The sequence below is a fragment of the Meleagris gallopavo genome, chromosome 2 (assembly GCF_000146605.3).
Source record: "Meleagris gallopavo isolate NT-WF06-2002-E0010 breed Aviagen turkey brand Nicholas breeding stock chromosome 2, Turkey_5.1, whole genome shotgun sequence".
In the NCBI taxonomy this organism is placed as follows: domain Eukaryota; kingdom Metazoa; phylum Chordata; class Aves; order Galliformes; family Phasianidae; genus Meleagris; species Meleagris gallopavo.
In genome coordinates this window covers 62,781,045-62,802,048 of record NC_015012.2, presented here as the reverse complement: position 1 = coordinate 62,802,048, position 21,004 = coordinate 62,781,045, and the positions used below count along the sequence as shown (strand labels likewise).

The 21,004-nt window shown below is 35.9% G+C and overlaps 1 protein-coding gene across 1 annotated transcript in view; it reads right to left on the bottom strand.

Annotated features, from left to right (window-relative positions):
• The window catches only part of MAN1A1 (mannosidase alpha class 1A member 1), a gene marked incomplete at its 5' end in the record, with an annotated part of 79,869 nt that overhangs the window by 8,763 nt on the left and 50,102 nt on the right, over positions 1-21,004 (bottom strand). Inside the window, 6 exon segments of the mRNA XM_010707467.2 lie at positions 1,087-1,259; positions 2,049-2,204; positions 2,207-2,267; positions 13,913-14,028; positions 17,785-17,878; positions 19,255-19,378. Of these exon segments, the coding sequence (XP_010705769.2) occupies positions 1,087-1,259; positions 2,049-2,204; positions 2,207-2,267; positions 13,913-14,028; positions 17,785-17,878; positions 19,255-19,378 (724 nt within the window).

The following is a 21,004-nucleotide window of genomic DNA, read 5'->3' as shown; positions in this document are numbered from 1 at the left end:
ACAGGGACAGATAATTGTGCAACAAGTCAATGTGTTCTTCCCTGACTGTAGAGCAAGCTTCCACGTCTACTTGAAGGCCATTCTGAAGAGTTACAATCATACATTCCTAGAAAAAAAGATGTGTTGGACAAACTGACAAACAGAATGATTTTAAAACCCCAGAAGGCAATAGCTCTGCAAAGGACTGAGGGGTCATTGATAAGAAAACACTGCAGAGTTTTCATTTCTTTCTTTGTGTTTTTCTTTAGAATACAGAGCCACAAAATTTAATATTCTTTAGCCTCCTTAATCTTCTCATAAGACCTCAGTCCACTTAAAAATCTCAGACAAAGAGTGATAGGCAGATATTTTAAGAAGTACAACATCAATGTGAGGAGAAAATAAGTGAACTCTGGAAGCATAATATAAGCCCATGCCTGGAGGACAAAACAAGGTAAATCCAATGGTATCATGTCCAACAGTAAGATTGATTAAAGAATACAAAAGGCATGAGAAGCCTGACTGGCCATGAAGAACAAGGCAAAGAACTCCTTAACTACCTCAGCCTTCTCCATGTCTGAGGAGGCCAGCTCTCACTTCCCATTTCTCAGATGGGATACACTCTCCTTTGCCTGTCTTTTCTGCCCAATGTATCTAAAGAATCTCTTCTTGTTGTTTTTCATGTCCCCCACCAAGTTCAATTCCATCTGCACCTTGGCTTTCCTGATCTCATCCCTATATTATAGAAAATACACTTCATAGAACTTATTTCCATGTCCAAGACTCAAATACATCATATTTTCACTTTCCGTCCACATGCAGCAATACTCACCATCTTGAGCAGAACATTCAAATATGACTTTGATCAGGGAAATATTTAATAAAGAAAAATCACAAGGTATTTTTCAAGTATACAATACCAACAGGAGATGAGTCAGTCAAAATTCATCTTATTTCATTTAGTAAATCTCTGGAAATGTGAGTTGATATTACAGATTTAAAATGATTACTTACTCTTCAACTGCTAAACAAAATCCAGATTTTGTTCAATAGCTCACATACCAAGATACTAGAATTTAGTAAGAAAAGAAACCTCTAGAACGTTACCTCTACAGCTTCCCACGCCCACTGCCTGTACTTTGGGTCATGAGTAAGCCGCCACATGTACATGTAGGTCTCTATGACTTCAGGTCGTAGGATGTAGTATTTTTCATTTTGTCTTGTAGCAATGGCCTCAACTCCACCATCAAATCTGAAGGCTTCTGGCCCCAGTTTCATACCTATCCAATATAAAAACATATGCTGAAGTAAAGGCATTAAAAGGTTTCAAATCATGTAACCTGCCAAATTAATTATCATTTCATACCACACAAGGCATGCTACCTAAAATGCATATAATTTTTGACAGATACAGCAGTTTTTTTTCTAATATTTTGCAAATAATTCACAATACTCAAGAGCTATTTTTTATCAATGCCTTAAACAGCAGTTCCAGTTTGAACAGTGATGTTAACATTTGCATTCTGAGCAATTTTATATAATTAGCAACATATTAGGTTTTCCTTAAAAGATGAGGATATTCACTTTTCTCTGTTAAACTTGATAATACACTCTAGGATCTGAAATGCTGCCAGGGTTATTTTTATAAGATGAAAGAATCCAAAGAAATTTCCTGCACAGATATTCAGTTTCTTTGTGCAATCCTTTGTTTGCAGTATTGTACCAATAGAATCGAGAATAATTTTTTCTTTTTTTGGCGCATAAAGCACAATTAATGATGCATAAATGAACAGATCACTTCCCTCACTTATATTTGGCTATGAAGAAATTGGCAACATGGAAAAAAAAGCTGTAATGTTAGAGTTACTACGGTGAGTAGCTATAATTCAGATGTACAGAAATTATTTATGAAACAAAGCAGCCATTCTTAAAGTTACTTCTGAATCAAAGCAGCATTTTATCAGAGAAAGGATGAAGAGGTTTTGCTATGATTTAACTTTTATTCACCACTGTGAATTAAACACTGATGGCTGCCTTCATAAAACCAAACTCTCTGATACTGTACTTACTTGTACGATCATAGGATTCGTGGCAAGTTCTAGCAATTTCAGCACCAAGCTCAATGTGATGGCCTGTCTTGTCACTAGGTGCTCCATCCGCTCCTAGAGCAAACATGCCTCCAGCAAAACAAGTCAGATGTCCCATCTTGTGTTCGAGCAGTCCACCTTCCACTCAGCGATGTATGTCAGTCCACTACTTGATTTTCGAATGAGATGGGTCTCTATGGCCTATGGAAGCACATTATTTATTACTATTAATCATCAAAAGTTTCCACTTGGTAAAGCATGAAAGACCAAGACAGATAACAGAGACCTTAAGACTGTTTTATATGTCAGTTGTTTTTTTCTCTGTGTTGCCTTTGCTTATAAGGTAAAATGGATGAACTGGCACAAATTCAAAGTGTAGCTAAATCAACATAGATTAGAATACATTGGTAATGATGATTAACACTGCCACAACTTTCAGCAATTTACACAGTGTAGTTTAAACAAAAGGCCTAAAAAGTAAAGTAGCAGATAATATTTTTCTTCTCCTTCCTAATTTGAACACCTTCAGATAATTTCATTTTTAATGATTAGCAATTACTTTAGCTTCCATATTTCCAAAATGAACTCTGAGAACGAATTTGTTTATTCATATAAATTCATGTGTATTATATGCAGGTCTAAATTCATATTCAAAACATCTGAGTCAGTGTACTAAACAATGCTGGGCTTTTGGGACTATATGGCACTCCCAACCAAGACCAATGAATTTCCCCCCAAGATTGAATCCCCCCATAATCAAGAGCAGAGACTCTGAGACTTCTAGGGGAAAACAAAAAAAACAAAAACTAAGCAGAAGAAGAAACACATCTCTGGGAAAGAATTAGAAGTGGGTGCTGATAGCAATGTCTGGTTACTGATTACCAAATCTAGAAAAACATCCATATGTTTTCAGAGGAATAGAATTAAAACAATGGTGGTGATGTAGGGGAGCATATTAATTAGAAACACACAGACAAATTAAGTTATTGCCTTTAAAGGGTAGTAGAGAGGAAATTAACATCTCTATCACACGTCCAGTTTAACCACCAGTGTTCTGGTTTATTCTATTGAAATCATGAGATCCAGAAACAGTACTGAGCATGCACTGTACAAGAGAAAGAAAATTAATAAAGCATCAGTACAGAGAACTGTTAATAAAAAAGCCAGGATTAAAAACAATGTGTAATAATGAGAAGGCATTGATTATAGTTATTTCTTCTCAATTAAACATCTGTAAAGGCTGTTTCATAAGCTTGAAAAAATCTGCTGTAAATCAGAAGCATCAGCAGAATAATTCTACAGGTTTTACTTACTACACAGCTCTTTTGGGGGGTGAGGGGGCAAGAATGTCACATCAAATGATATAGTTTGTTTTCCACTAGCACTAGTGCAAAGCACTTAGTGAGGGTGTTTTCTGCCTGCCTCCAGGCCCGCTATTGTCTTAGAAAGATACTCAATCTTTTTGTTTCCTCATGGATTATATACTTTTAGCATTGGATGTCAAGTGAAAACATACCTAAATTTTAAAGCATCAGTAAATAATGAAGTTTTCTGTATTTTAAACAAATCCTGTGTAAATCAACCTATAGAAAGAGTAATTAAACACAAAGGGGGAAGGGATGAGAAATGTATTCCTTAAGCATCCAAACAACATACTCCAATGTGGAAGATGAAAGAATTACAGGGGTTAAGGTGATGTGAAGATAACTGTAGTCATGTATTCCAAGTGCATTACCAAAAAGCTTTTCTATCAGGTTGGAAAACTAGTAGTGGATTACCTAGGTACAGCTTTTTAAAATAATATTCTTTGAAATGTGTTTTCTTTCAGTTATCTCATTGGGTATGAAGTACTTTAATGTAAAATTAAAGAACTGATAGAACAGAGTTCATGGAATCTGCTACAAAATGTACTGCTGTATAAACAGGTGAAATTTATGAGGAGATAGAAATTATTGGAAAGCTTCCAACATCTTTCAGTGTGCTGTAACATTTTTGTAAAACAGTTTGTGTACTCCAATAGGATACCTTATTGCTAGAACACACAACTGTTTTGTGGGAAATAGCTTTCAGACGACTGAGGCATTCTCCAGGATAAGTAATCTAAAACCAAGTTCAGAAATGAAAAAGTTTTAATTTAGTGACGCTTCATTAGATCTTTCAGCAGGGTATCTCCATCTCATCAAATCAACAATTCTGTTAATGCCTGTTGCGCTGTTGGTCACTTAACAATCGATTAAGAACCTTTTATAAAAACAAACAAATTAAAATTTGATTGATAAATAAATTTACCTATATTGCCTTTTTTAAATGATAGACAAACTGAAGCATTGCTGTACCTGACAGAAATAACAGTGATCATACGCATTCAGAAGTACTAGAACCACACCAGACTTTATTATTCTAGCATGAAAATGGATTTTGATATACCAGTAAGCCTCTCAGTGTTATGTTTTTTGTTCCCCTCTTTTTTTTTTTGTCTCTGGATAAAATGTCAAACTGAAAAAGATAACATCAATTGGAGAAATTTTAAAATCAATTTCAGAAGCCAGCATTCAAAAATAACCTGATGCTAACTGATATTAAAAGGTTGCAAAATATAAACAATTTCCAAATTGTTCATCCTTTGGAGAGAACAGTATACATTATAATGATTTTATTAATGAGCCCTATTAAGAACTAGTACTTATATTTATTTATAGTTATCTTCACAATGTAAGCATTTTATTTAAAGTTATTTTAATTATGCAGTTGTTATATATTCTATGGACTCTCAAATTGCCTTGTTATTTTCAGTATAATTGCAGAGTTTGAATTTTAGAGTGGCTCCCTCAGCCTCTCCTCATAAGATTTGTGCTCCAGACCCCTCACCATTTTTGTTGCCTTTCTCTGGACACACTCCAGGGCCTTGATGTTTTTCTTGTAGTGAGGGGCCGAAAACTGAACACAATACTTGAGGTGCTCAAAGAACTTGATAGTAAAAATATTTAGCATTATGAAAGATCAGCATATTTAGAAAGCCTCAAAAATGTAAATGATTTATATATTAATAAATCTATAGCCCGCATGAGTACAACACGTAAAAACATCCCCACCATAACTATTAATTAATGTATTCTCTGAAATTATAAACTGTACAGGTGACAGTATTTACTTTAAGATGTATGTAATGCCTCCCTTTTCCCCAAAAATCCAGCTTAAGTACAGTTGGATTTCAGAATTTAGTTTGAAATATTGATAAAGCACTACTTCTGGAATAATGTAGTGTTTTTATAATGCATTAGCATATTGCAGTATTTTTAAGGTAATTAATAAACAAAAATCACTTATCTTTCAATTATCAGTTCAGAATCTATATTCAGTGTACCACAGCCATTCAATATCCATCCGCTGGCATTTTTAAACAGTTCAATTTAAACATTTTAATACTTTTACAGGTTAAATCTGTGAGCACTTTTTAAACAGAACATAAAACATTTTTTCTTTTTTTTTTTTTAGTAGATAATTTCACACAGCTTTTAAGTGCCATCAGGACAGACTGAACAAAGATTTTTGTTTTTTAAATAAGCTTGAGGTCCAGAGAACAAGGTTAAAACACTGGTTGGAATGAATGGACAAATGCTTAAGGGTAAAAAATATGAAGACAAAGTTAAGAAAATAATAGGATGAGGAAGAAATACTATCAGTTTAAACGAGAGTATAACAAGTGTCTGAACTTGAGGAGTAGGATGAAAAGCTTGGGCTTATGAGCTCATAGCAAAATGCTGATTGCTATCTGCAGTGCTGTGGGTGAAGTTCTGGCAAGAAACTGAAGTTGCTAAAACAAGTCATTATAAAGGAAGATTAGGTAGCAATTTGATAAGGATCCACCCAAGTGAAAATTTCTATTTGGCAGAATTAATTTTCAATTTCATACTCAGAATCAATTTACCTTCGTTTTGACATAATTATCTACACATTTCAAAAAGGCACACATTTATTTTAAGCACAGCTCCAGTATATCTTAGAGCCTGTCTACAAATAACCCCTTCTGAGTTTCACTATTTGTAAATAAGGTTGTGTCATATTTTCACTGTAGAGACTATTATTTAATTTTACTGCAATGAATATGCTCAACATAAACCAATAGACAATATCTGCAAAAAATCCAAAAGGCTAGGAGAATGTGATCTTTGATGAGCTGATAATACATTATTGATGGCTAATTGTTAGGAGCCAGCACAGATTTCCTTTTAAGTAAATGGAAATTTCATGTAACTGTTTTACAGAATGTGTTTCTGCAAATCAATTAGATTTTTTTTTTTTGTATCAAGGTAATGCAGAAACCCTGTGCAACATAAAAGGTTGCAAGGAAAAAGTGGCTGCAAATGCTTGCTCTCAAAGGGATCAAGAGATGATGTTACCTGCCAGTGATTGGAAAAAAAAAGATGTAGATAATCTGACTCCAGACTATACTTGACAAAAAAAGAAAGGAAGGAAGGGAGACTAAAGAAAAATAAATTCTTGCCAGCTATTAAAACAAAAAATTCACTTCATGTAAGGGCTGTATGGTATGTGGTTTGGAGTATGCTTCTAAGCTCTTTTAACCAGACTAACTCTTATGACTGATTCAGTTCCTGGAAGTTTTTGTGTTCATATGCTTTTATGCAATGCTCTGCTTACATTCCTCGCTGCAATTAAGCTTTTAGCTAAATTACAGAATCATAGAATGGCCAGGTTTGGAAGGGACCTCAAGGATTATGAATATCCAACCCCTCTGCCACATGCAGAGCCACCAACCTCCCCATTTAATACTAGGCCAGGCTGCCTAGTCCTCATCCAATCTGGCCTTGAACACCTCTAGGGACCGGGCATCCAAAAATTATCTTTTTTTTCCCCATCTTGTGGGAAATTATCTCTCCAATACAATAACTGTAAAAATGCTTGAAAATTCACTTAGAAACACTAGTAGTCCCTTCTACATTTTGTATTGTGACTCAAGTGTACCTTGTAGTACTTCTGGCATCTTTTTCATCAATTTACATGATAAAATTATGCCTCTGCCTATCTGTTTCTTAGTTACCCATTTCCATTTTCACCCACGTAGTCTCCAGCACTATTTGTGATTCAGGAAAACAGGATTCTCTGATGCTAGTCTGTCAGCTTTCCTAACCTCCAGGGATTGCAAGGGACAAAACACAGTTACAAACAGTCTTTTCCTCACCTCTTCCTCTTGTGATTGAGAGAAGTCCTTCATTTGTCCTTTGAGTTGTTTAGGACATAGAACTTGATTGCTTATAGAGCAAAATGGATGATATAGAATTTAAGTAATCTTAGTGTTCAAATGAATTAAGAAAGGAAAAAAATATCAATAACCTTTAGTAGAGGGTATTCTCATGGTGGATTATGTCACCAAGGAAGAAAAGTGTAGGGGCAGATGTAGGCTTCTCAGTAAAAATGTCATGTACCTAAGAAAATCGCTAAATTCAAAATACACAATACAAAAAAGTTAACTCTGCATAAGGAAAAGAGATGACAAATGATAAACCACAAAATATAGTGAAAACTTACACTCTACTTCTTCAAGCATGTATATATTTTAACTCTCCTTTTACAAAAAACTGCTTTATTATGATCAGTGAGTATCAGCAACTACATATATTTAAAGAACAAAACCCAGACATTTCCTTTCCTACCTCAAGATGTCACTGTAGCTGGAGATAAAACTTTCTTGCAAGCCAGAGTTATCCATTTCCCTTCAGCAATAAATTTGAAATTTCAAGAATATCATCTTTGTTCTCAACTTCCAAGGCTTATGATATTTGCCTTGGGGATAATTACAACTCTGTATGCTTCTTTATAATAAAACACAATAAATTATCTCAGTCCACACTTTTAATACATTTTTCTTCCCCTAGGGATCTTCTTAAACAGTATTTTGACAATTTGAAGCAACGATGAGTATGAAAGAGAATTCTACAACATGATATTTCTAAGAATTCAAAAGTGGCAATTTTTTTTTGCTTTTTATTTTAGTATTTATGGCCTGTATGAGTACAATTTATTGCTTTGAACAAGCACAAAGCAGGCAGGTCAGGATTACTGTGGTTGTTTCACATACTTTGAATTTGTATGTCACATGCCCATTTTACTGACTTTGAGTTTCTTTCATCATCTTCCCTGTATTGAGTTGATCTAATGCAACAGGTACTTCTTCACCAGTCTTCACAATTCATACAATGTATCATTTGTCCAAAATTTCAATGAGTTTATTTCTCATTCCAACGAGAAAAATTTGAAATTTCCATTATTCCATTATTACTGCCATTTTGAAGATGGTAGAAAACACATTGCACAAGTTTTTTCCTAAACTTAAATTTTGTATTGAACTCATGTAAGTATTACAAGATACATGAGTCATGTGAAAGCATACTGACAGAGAAGTTAGCATAAAATAGGAAGTTTGAGCATTTGCTACCATTATTCAAATGATTCAGCCAAAGAAAAGTGGGATGGTTTCTGCTTGAGAAACATTTTGACATAAGAAACACTGTGAAGCATTTACTCCTTTTGGACTTGACATGCTACAAAGACAAGCTCACATGTGAAATGAAATACAAATGAAGTAATGGAGATACCTACATTTTCAAAATGGAAAAGTTGGCAAGCATTTAACTGCTATGATACCTATCCATCTGATCCCTAAAAGATGATTAAGTTCTAGAGGAAGGCTGATAATTTACTTTTGCCTGAAAATCTACTTATGTATTTTTGTCTGTAAAGGCCTATCAGCGTCTCCAAGAGCACCAATGCTCTTGCACTAAAGGTACTTAATGCTGTCTGCTACCAGAAGACAAAATTTATTCATTCTTCAAACAGTATTAACAGAATCAAAGCAAAACTCCAAGTCTCTTTCAAAAATTTATATTATCTATTTTCTGAATGTTCCAGAATAAATATCTGACCCTCCTGGCAAGCTTTTTGCTGTATTAGCCTTTGGGAAGGAAAGAAAAACAGCGCAAGTATTAAGGATACAGCTGCTCAGACATGACAGGACTTTCTAATGACAAGAGCAAAGCCCCAGGCAAAACGGGGACAATTTCTCTTGCAAGACTCCTTTGGTTAAAATCCTCCTTCAAGAGCTCCAACAACTGTATAGTTTGCTGCTTCTCATGATAGTCCATATACAAGCAAACAAACAACAAAGTACTTTGTATAGTCCAAAACAGAGATTGCATAGTTCTAAGAAAATCATTAACATAAAAAGCTGCAGAAGCCTTTTTTTGGGCTTTAGAAGCTTTGCTTTCTGTTACAGTCTCAAAACTCCTCCCGTACTTCTGACAATAGAGGAAATCTAACTTGGGAAAGAAAAAGGAGCATCAAGTCCTGCGGATGTTCTTGTCCGTAAGCATAATGAATCTTGTGTTTCTGCATAATGCAGCTTTAGTATCTCTACACATAGAACACTAGTGCAGCAGTATGATAAATATTTTTAACAAAGCATCTGACAAACTATGTAAATAAACCACACATTTATTCATTCTCATACACTTCAGTCATAGACAAAATGAGTCCCTGTCTAAAATGAGTCCACAGCCCTAACTTCTTCACTAGGAAGATCAGCTCCTATTGAGCCATGCTGTCTGCTGATGCAGATTTATCCCATTTTCTATTTCCTTAAGTGCCAAGAAGTGCTAAAATAGTCAATGTCCAATTCATTAATGTACTTTTGGCTTTACTCAGCATGAAAAATTATTCTGAGTTGTTGCAGTTCTATCATTGTCCATATCAGTTATGTAGTTTTTAGGATCACTGTAATAGCAAAGCAAATCACATTAAGTGACTGAGTGGAAACTGCAGTCAACCCAGAGCAACCACCAGCCTGTCACTACAGTTAAATATACCCTCTTGAAACCCTGGAGATGAAAAGGTCCTACCTGCCAATATCATGTTTCATTTTGCTAACGACACATTGCTTGGTCCCTCACTTCAATGAGAAAGGAGTCTGCGTGGCTTTGTTTTATTTATCTGAATGGCTGAACTCTTGGACAGCTCTGAAAAATGTTCATTGCTTAATTTCAACAATTAAATACACCACCACTACTTCCAAAATAAGTAAATAAATAAATAAAAATTCCTCACATAGCTTCCCTGAGTATGTATCAAGGTTACTCTCAACAGTTATTGAGACAAAAACAAACAAACAAACAAACAAAATCCCCAAACCAAAGAGATCCTCTGAATACTCAAAATTCTGAGGCAAAAATCGGCTTTTTTTGCCCTTAATAACCAAAAAAGTTTATGACATTGCTTAACAGCTTTATCCAGTCTAGCAGAAGGCTAAATTTCGGGTGTGTGCTGTTGAAATCCAGCAGAAAATGGCTGCCACCAGGTTTCACACCACCTAGCCTTTTAGCTATTTCTACCATTTTCTATTTCCACATTGTCAGAAGATAACTACTTCCCATGTCACAGTGTTACTTCTAAGCAGTTGTTAACCAGTGAGAGAAATTAGTAAGTCTGAATGTCTAAAAGTACACCACCATTTCTGCAGAACACAGCTGCTTTCCTTTCTGATACCACGGGGCCACTGCTGGCTGAACTGAACCAGCTTGGGAGCTGCTGGTGAGGGTTTTCTCCTTCTTCTATAAAGTTCTGCTGTGATGAGGTACCTCTCCCTTTAGAGCCCTTAGATACGGTGCTTCTTCAGAAATACACTTAAGAAGGAGATGAAGGCAGTTAGAAAGAGAAGAAATACTTAGGATATAGAAAGTTGGAGGCAATGACCAGGAAATATATAATATGAAAATTAGAAACAGGTATCAGAAGGTCAAGAGTGTGAGACAACATATGCATAAAAGTAATGGGAAAATTACTCTTCAACTTTTAAAATGAGGGCTGGCATTCAAGAGAGGACGATTTGATGCAGTTGCTTGTTACTTGCTGTTGCTAGACTAAAGTGAATCCAGAAGGTTCATTTTTGCTCTAAGTTATCATATTATTTTACTGAACCTAATCAGTTGTCCTTCAGAGATCAACTGTGCTAGCTGAAAAGAGAGAAATGTTTCTTGAATGCTTGCAAAGACTGAAAGTTTGTTCTATGGTCAGTAAAATCCTCAAAATAGGTAACATGTTCTATAACTAGGAGATGTTGCATGCTTCTGTTTAAACTAGCTTAAGAAGATCTCTTATTCCTAAATTATGTGAAGGACAATATATAAAATAATGTATTACTTTTCAAAAGAAAAAATAACTTACAGTAAAAATACATACACTTGTCTTTATGCAAATTCTAGAGTCTATGAATCTCTCTGATGGCCTTATAAATACATTCAGACTGTGCTCTGGTATTCAAAAGTCTATCTCTGTCCCTTTTGCATGAGAAATAAACTTTTCTCAAATTAGCATCAGCCAAATATACACCTCATTCATATAAAATAAATATAAAGCAAATGAAAAGCTTTTAAGCATAGTTTGGTATCTCATTGTGTATTTTCATTTGTGGTTTCTGGATAGCAGGAGATATTGAATTAGGCATCAAGTCCTAACGTCACACTTTTAGAACTTGGTGGAAATATGGAGGAACAAATGGCTGGGAATAAGTGTGCCATTCCCTTTGGTGTAGCCTTAAAAAGAGGGTGAAAGCACTGAGGGAAATTAATCTGAGAAAATATGACGCAGACTCAGAATGCCCAAAATGCGGAGGCTTAGTCATGAAAGACTGCAGTTTGTGCAGACACTTAAATTAAAGCCAATTTAGGTAAGTAAAGGATCAATAGCAATAAAGCCAATTTCAGGATGGATTTCAAAACAGACTAGTCACTCTGGTAAAGAACCTCGCATGTCAATGGCGCCCAAAGAGTCTGCAATTTCTATGATACTGCAGCTGCTCTGATGCTGTTATCTGGACAAGCTACATTACATCAAGCTATTCCTCCACATGCTGCATGTACTCTTTCTTTGATACAGATATACTGCACTACAGAAAGTGGAGAATGCAAACATAGTTCAGATACCCACACAGACACACCTAGCCAGCCAAGCAGGCTGCAAGAGCTGTGCAGAACAAATTCCTGGCCCTTTCCTCCATCGTCCAGGGAAGAGCATACAGGCCTCTGCCCCACTCGCGTGCATTGCTCAGGAGTGATCCAGACCCCTGAGTCTTTACCACCCACCCGAAACCTGGGCTGGAAGCAGGGGAAGGCAGACCACGGCTTTAGAAGTACCACCCATGGAAGTGCGTGGCTGCTCTTGGATCCCTATTGGCAGTGGGCAGCAACATTCCTCTGCATTCCCTAGGGGACAGGGAGCAGGATGTACAGTATCACTGCATTAGCAATGTTCAGCCTGCAGCATCTTCCAGAAGAGCAACTCGCCTTGTTTTATTGCACATGTCTATACACTAGCACTTACTCTGTGTAAGAATGCATTTAAAAGAAAGAAATGACATTGTTAAACCAGTAAAAGAAGACTTTGAGGTGATTCAAAATGCCTTTCACAATAAGATGAATTGATATTGTATTACCAGATACTTTGTTCTTGCTTTTTGGCTGCTAACCTAATGGCTGAGCTATTACAATATCACTGTTCTTATGCTATAACTTCAAATATACTGAAAGCTAATTTAAAATCCACCTTTCACTCAGTTATCAGTGGAAATGAGGCTGACCGCATCCAAATCTGCACTTACAAAATTAAAGGCAGGATTTTCTTAGCAGAGGATGCTCAGTTGTCAAATGTACTACCAGCAGGGATCACATCCTCCCTCAAATCATCACCATATGACTTTTCTCTCTAATGAAAAAAGTACTTCCAGTGAGTCAGGGCTGTATTTTTTAATGCCACCACTTTTTGCTGTGTGGGAAGTAAAAAGAGACTTATGTCTCTTCTCTAAGGACTGCATTTCCAGATGTATGAAAGAATAAGCAGATATTACTTGGCATCTTGAAGTCTTGTCTGCTGAGGCACTGTACATACATACAGTTAATAAGAGATAAAAGTCCCAGACCTAGAGAGCTTACACTCAAAACAGATGAAAGGAGGGGAAAAAAGAAGTAATATTATCCTCTTTTTTATACATATGAAAGCAAAGAACAGAGAAAATGGGTCATTTGCCCAGACTGCAAGGGAAGCCTGTAAATATGGATTTAAACATAATGCTTCACAAGTTTCAATCCAGTGTCAAAAAAGTATTATTTCTCCAAAAACAGTATATTAAAGGAAATACCATCAATAACAAAGCAAATTGCAGACTAGCAGGATCATAAATAAAACAAAGCATTAAAAAAAAAAAAAGTATCAACAATTCTGATTTTTGAGAACTTTCTCCTGTGTCCAATTTGAATAATTGCCTGTTTCACAGAGGTTGGCAAACGTATGCCTCTTGTAACAAAAAGGCATTGTGTAACAAAATTTGTTTTTCTGTTAATATTATCTACCATAATACACTGATCCCTCCTTTGACTACAGTCAAAATACTGTAGTGGCTGAAGTATGAGGCTGTAACACAAAAGAGGAATTAGCTTCTGAATATATGGGGAAAAAAAAAAAAAAGACATTAAGTATCTATATAGAGAAAATTCAGGGAAATATTGAACTTCTACCTGAGAGCTACTTCTAGATTAATTTCTGTTGCATACTTTATGACCATTTTTCAGTAGAAGAAAATTTGCTATACTTCAAGACTCTCCCTCCACTTCCTTCAGTAGCCGTATTCCTTTATCATTTATATTTGATGAAGTCTTAAAAAAACGAAAACTAATTCATTTTAAAAAAGCACACTCTGGTGGCAAACACATAAATCTCTCACATTGTTAGGACTATTAGAGATTAGATTATAATGGCAAGGAAGATTTAAATCTCTCATTTACCTGAACAGCGTCATAATACATTTTCTTGCCTTCTTCATCTGTCTTGTCTGACATCAGCCATGCCTTCAGCAAATATTCATAAAAGCTATCCCCAAGCCCTCCGATGGAGACATGATCTAAAAGGCAATACAGAAGTTCAACAGCAAGTCCATCTTTAGCACAGACAATAAAATACAATTATAGTTTGTAATTGCGGTAATGCATTTAAAGATGTCTCATTGCTGACTTTTTCACAGGAGTTCATGGAAAAGAAACAAGAATTTATATGTATAACATTTACTTCGTGTTTAGTAGTCTATCTCATACAAAAATGTATTAACCCAATTTGTTTTTTTATCTTAAAAATATCAAAAAAAGTAGAAAATGCTGTGTAATTTGAGAAATTACTTTCCCCTCTTACCATGTAGGCATTGCTTTTGTTTGTTGTTTATCAAATGATGTGTCATTTAAGACACATCATAAAAAAAGCCCAAATGTTTTAGTCCCCTACTACTGAGGCAGATTTATTTTATTATTTATTTTATGGTATTTGAAAATATCAATCTCTCTCTATGCTTAAAAATACTATTATGTTTTTCAATGTCTAGTTGGTTGTCAGGACTCAGCAGTGGTTCTGTAGGAAAAGAAAACTTTGTCACATGTACAGAAGATTATTGCTCTCATGTTGCTTTATTCTGTCCTATGCTTACTACATGAAACACTGTGGAACTACAAGCACTGTAATTATCTAATTGGATCCATTTAGGACTTGGCACTGCAAACACAAGTCAAATCACTCAATATCATTGCACAAGCCACAAAGAAATTACTGGTGGTCTTAGCTGCTTGCACAAAGTTGCATTAGCTTCCTCTCAAAGAGACTCTAGAAGATTCCTGGCAAAATTTTAAGGGACTACCGTATGATTCCAGCATAGACCTTCTAAGTGCATAAAATACTACAGCTAGAGAGTGTATTTCTTTAAGCTCCATTAAACCAAGAGCACCAAGTTTTCTTTTTGAAGTTGATACTGCCTTGTAACATTAAGGGACTTAGCATGTATAATGTCTTCTCTGAATGTTTTTCTAAGTGTTTTACTGGGACTAATCATTTGTAACTGTCAATTTTACAGTAGGGAAGGAGCTTGACAGTTTCATTCAAGACATCCAGGATGGAGATGTGGATACCACATATTGCACTGCAAGTCAGTGAGTCATTTCACAAAATCCTGGGCATGAGAAAAGCAGAACACGTCCCAGGCTCATAAAGCAAGATGCAGGAGAATCAGTGGTACAGACCTCAAGCTTCCCAATACCTCACTGATCTTAACTTCAGAGTTATGCCTCTGGTAGAATTTAAAAGAATACAGATTATACTTATTTTGGGACTCTTTAGTATCATCTCTTCATTGAGTGCATGCTTTTGCCTACTGGAAAGTCATGCAACTGCAGAAGATAAGATTTTTTTTCTGTTCAAATTGTATTAGGACTTTTTTCTATTCCAACTTTATTATAACTATTTTTTCTTTCTCCCATAGCCCATCACATACAAAAAATAATTTACTTTTCCCAGTGTATTCTGTCCCTTTGTCTAACAAATACATTGTGCCATCAAATCTGGATTACAGGCTGCTTTTTTCCTACCCCCTCCTCTTCTGAATGAGATATATTAATTTTCTGTAAAGAATATACCATTTATTTAATTAAATGTTCATGATCCAAAAGGAAAAGAAGCTTCCTAAAAAAAATGAGAACATTTTCTATGATGGAAGGCTGATCTTTGAACAGCAGCATTTAAATGACCTTTACAGTTTCCTAAATAAATTACCATAGAAACCTCTGACATTTGCAAACTAAATAGCACACGCATAGTTTCATCAATAATAAGCCCTGTTATTATATACATTATTGTAGTAGACAAATCCAACTGACACATGCTGCAGCAAATCACTGTCAATTTACTGTCAAAATAACAAGGGCTAAATGAATTTACAGGAACAATGGCAGTGATCCAGCAGCGCCCTTCACAGTTACAGCATTACTAGAGAAGAAATGTTCAGAAACTACTCCCCCCACCCACTTGACGTTTGAGAGGAAATGTTTCTGTCTTGTACCAGTTACGGGTCTAGGCTTTCTTTTCCTGTTATAATCAACTGAAAACAGACTTAAAAAGCAGTCTCAAATAAAATATCTCTCAAATCTTCTGATGGTCTACTATACGAAAAAAATCAATGTCTGTAAACAGAAGCAATTGAAAGAGAATCAGAAGAGATGCAACAAGTAAAGATCAAATTTGCTTTTGCTGTTTCAGCATGGTAGGGACTGACCTGCATCAGCATTTGTGTTCATCATTTTCATGTGCTGGAAGCTAATTTCTATGTCAATACTACAAGCTATTGCAAAGCAAAGGTGGTATAAACTGTAATTGTTACTGCATATGCCAACAGAAACTGGCATTCAATGTGGGAGAGGAGTACATAAGACACAATTATATTAAAAACAGGGATATGTCAAATGCTGTGAGGTAGCATCAGTATTTGACTACTATAAAACAAATAAGGCAGAGCCACTAATGGTGGCAGCTACTAGCAAGATCCCCTCTTGTCCAGCTCACCAGAAGTATAACTGCATGATTGCAGAACTAAGCTTAATGCCATACCCGCAATGCCACAGATCAGTAATGCTCCTTGGGACACTCAATACTATTGCACTAAATAAGAGAGTTTGATGCAAATCAGGGAAGCTGTTGGCTAGCCCAGTGCCAAAAAGCTGAATTTCTGTGGTTGACTGAAGCCAGTGAGGATTTGAAGTTGGCTGAACACAGGGTCACGAAGGCATGAAGGTAGTCTTCTGATCAAACTCAGTGGTTAGGGCTTTAGAACAAACACTTCCAACGGAAAGTGTTACCATTTTACAAAGCCATGTTAAACCAAAATGGGCAACAAGCAAGCGCAGACCTCAGAGCCAGTACAAACACGCCAGCTGCTTATACGCACTGAGCTGCCACAGGCCTGTGGCACTGCAAACTACTGTATCCAAGAATTTCCCCATTTATTTATCTATTTCTACCTGGTCTAACCAGCCCCAGCAGTGATAAACAACAGAACCATATCATCTACCTATTTGTTTCCAGATCAAGATATTTCATCTTGCTACTTTTCTTTTAATAATAGAGGGAAGGAAAATGGTAAAATGACTGTGAGAGTGGAATAATTGCCGATTGAAAGTAAGCAGGAAAAGCGGAGAAAGAAGTAGGGTCTTCGAGATTGTATTCCTGCACATTGCTTTGGCTTTGAACGTGGGATAAAGACTGGAGAAGGCAATGTATAACGCATACAGGCCCAGTCATCACAAAAGAGCAAAGTAGTTCAAAGACTTCAAATGCTTCTAATTCTGGTGTCTCTGATAATGATTTCTGGAGAATTAATGCTATGACCATTCTTTCTAGTTTGCTTCCTCATTTGTTGGCATTAAAGTTTAACAGAAATCACAGCTGATATTAAGCACAAAAAGTTGGTGGTTTTTTTTAATCGCCAGTGGAGCCACACCTGGCTAAAACTGTGAAATTTGATTCAGATGAGATGATAATGTTTCCTTAAACAGCTACTCTAGAGAACACTTAAGATTTTCAATAAAATAATTTTATAGTCTACAAATTCTTTTTCAAAACTACATATTCAAATGCCTCCCTGCTTCCACAAGCCATATTGAAAGCTCAAATAAATGTACATTAAAGTACAGCAAGTAGGAACATTATTTTTAAAGATGCATTTTTTTGCATTGTGTAACTCAGGTACAATACAAAGAATCAATAAAACACATAAGTGACTGAAAGAAGTTAACAACTGCAGACAGCAGTCTGACAGCTCATAGTTCTGAAGAATTGATCTACTTACGTTGGCCCCATTGGCCACTGCTGGGATTCAAATAGTTGGGGTAAAGGCCTTCTGGTTTATCCAGACGACTTAGAACTTTTCGAATATTCATTACCTATTGGAAGGGTATAGAATACTGAGCACTGATACATTTTTCCCCAGAATAAAACAGCATCAGTACAAAAGTTTCAAGGTACAAATACTTCAATGTATACACAGTGTCTGAATAGCTCTATGTAATCATATTATTATTAAAAAAAGATCCTCTAAGCTGACATCATCGAGTAAATAAGCTTCAAAAACCCTGGAGTTTCTGTGCCAACTGTTAGTAATGAAACACAATAGAAGAAATCTTCAAAGTTAAGTTCTTACCACACTGAATATTTCGCCCCTCCACAGTGTACTGAAATTCATGGAAGCTAGCTGACTTAACTAAGCTCAGCTACTTCAGCATTATATTCTCCATACTCCCAGATCATAAATGGTATTAAATACTTAAGCTCATCACCTAGTCTAGATACAGAAGTGAACTGTAAGGCAGTTTTGTCTGGAAAGGAGAACACTGCTGGAACTGAGCTTCTTACATCCAAACTGCCCAGAAGAAACTGATCCAGCCCTGAGCTTTCCATCAGCATGATTAAGGAGCTTGCCACAAATAAGTGGCCTGGATAAAATGACAGTTCAGATGTATCCAGTAGCACAATTCATTGCAAAGCATATGAAATAATTTAGACTGAAATTTAACTTTCACAAAAAATTAAAAGATGGCAACCTGGGAGAAACATGATCATGATAACCATGGATCAGAAGTAGTAACATAAAAGTTCTGATTGCTTTATTTTTACATCCTTAAAGTTTAGAGATAACTGAACTAGTCGCTAAGACAAATGATAAATTAGAAGGATTTCTACTATGTTACACAAATTGCCTTCTGCGTCTTGATGCGGCTTTGCTAACAGCCAGTGTCTAAATGCAGACTGCAAGGAGTCCTCGACCTAACTGAATGAATAATATGAACACTTCCATGCAAAGCTTATTCCAGTGTTTCTTCTTTATCAAGTGTACCAGACCTTGAACAGCTTGTCTCGGTGCGCTGTGAAGTCTCAGTCTCTAAAGGGTTTTAAGAGCAGCTTACATAAACATGTTTCCTGCTTTTTGCAGCTATAGCTTGATTCCACTTTGAAAAGAAGCATAGGCTAGAATTTTTAACACACACACACACACACACACACACACACACACACATGTGCGCATGCGTCTTTTATCACTCTTTAGTTGTCTCTTAGCAGAAGAAATTTTAAACATTAACTACCACAAATGTCACAAGACAATTAATTTATCCTTTACATTTGCTTGTGGATGCTTCTTGCCCGTCTGCCCCAAAAACCCAAATGGAAAAATCCAAATCTGAACAAACAAATCTATCCCTAGAAATATTACTCTAACATGTGATTTATCTTTTAGAACATAATTTTTAAGGAACAGTCTAACCTTTTCAGCAAAGACAGGGTTCCCAGACAGGTGGCTCAAGTGTACAAACTCCAGATGCAAAGTCCCAAATTCTGCCAAAATGCTGCTGCCACCAGATGCCCAGGGCCAATTTCGACCGATTCCACTATTCAAGGGAAGAAGGTAGAAGAGAAACAGAAAACATGAGTATCTTACGCAATGCTAACAAAATATGTGTAATAGATATGGTTACTAAAAGAAAATGATGAGTTTAAAACATCTGTGTGGGAAAGCATGCTTTCAGCAGCCTTCCACAGATTAATCATAGGACCTCAAATTACTTCAGTCCAGCTTTGCTAAGGTTTGTAAGATTGCTTCTCACAGGAATCCAGTCTTCTAGCTTACATATAACTCCAATGCATGTCGACGTATCAGTGTTTCACAGTATAACATCAATTAAATAAATTGCAATGAAAATCTTCTCAGACCTCACCTGTTTTCCCTGTATTTATCACAAGCTGCAGTTCTAATAGTTCTTATTTAGAGAACAAGTAGAAGGAAAAGTAGAAGGACAGACTTAAATTACTGCATGTATACATCACAAGTCTTAACTTAAAAATATATGCAGCATATCTTACTTAACACCTAAGAGTTTAACTGGAGTAGGATATTCAGGCATTGGATGCTTTTAGCAGGATGACTAATGTCAGTTTTAATTAAAACACAAAGACATTTCACAGTAAAATTAATCTTGGGAATTGTACTAAGAGTAGATAAAAGCACATTTATTGGTAAATCCCCAGTACAAACTAATGCTGGTTGAAATTCAGAAGAAAAGGGTTGTTAAAGTTTCATTAAAAAAAGAAGTTTTTTCTCTTTGAAATTTTCAGCAGCAATATTCAGATCTCTCCTCCCAACTTTAAAGAAAAGATATGAAAAATAAATTACTAAAGAAAAAACTTTCCTGAGCTGGATGAATAATAGCATATAAGATCAGCACAAATGTTATTAAGTGCTAAGTCTCATCCTTATTTTCAAGTAGTAAACAGCATTACAGACATACACGCATAATTTACTTTAGCACATGAGCAGTCACTAGAGTCATCAGTTAGCACTTACACAACCATGAAAAGTGAGCACTCTTCCTGAGATAAACTGTTACTCAAACGATGAAAATAATCCCAAATCATTAAACTTTAAAAGCAGAATAAAGATGACAAATAAAGAACGTCTCTGTTCTACTTAAATGCCATGGCTTTAAACTTTGCAACACCTTTGGCAGCCTGGCCTTGAGCTGAAAGCAGCTTTGAAGCTCACTGAAGTGCCACCAAAAATAAACCCATAATATTACCTCCTGACAGATGAACTTACATTGCCCCACTTCTGAAGTACCATAGCATCTGCCAAATATTTCCCCATAGGGATGCTCCACATTTTTTTTCCCAAACTGCAAACACCGCATTAACTGAGCTTACTTGAGTGCTGAGTGGAGAGAGAACTTGGCTGAGCAAACAGTTGAAGCTCTCCTGCCTGACCATAAAGATACAAGGACTGGGACACATGGAGGTCCTCTGATGCACGATTGCCCAAAACTCCAAAGGAGAAAAATGATTCTAATCTTGCAGAGAAATTCAATGAAATAACCAAGTCAGGGTACTGCAAAGATGCACACAAGCCAGCTTTTATACAACAGAAGAAGAACAACAGCTTTCTGGGATCTGAATATTACATTTTAAGAGCAATTTTATAAAGAATAGAGTGCTTTTTACATTTGATGAAAACAAAAATAAAG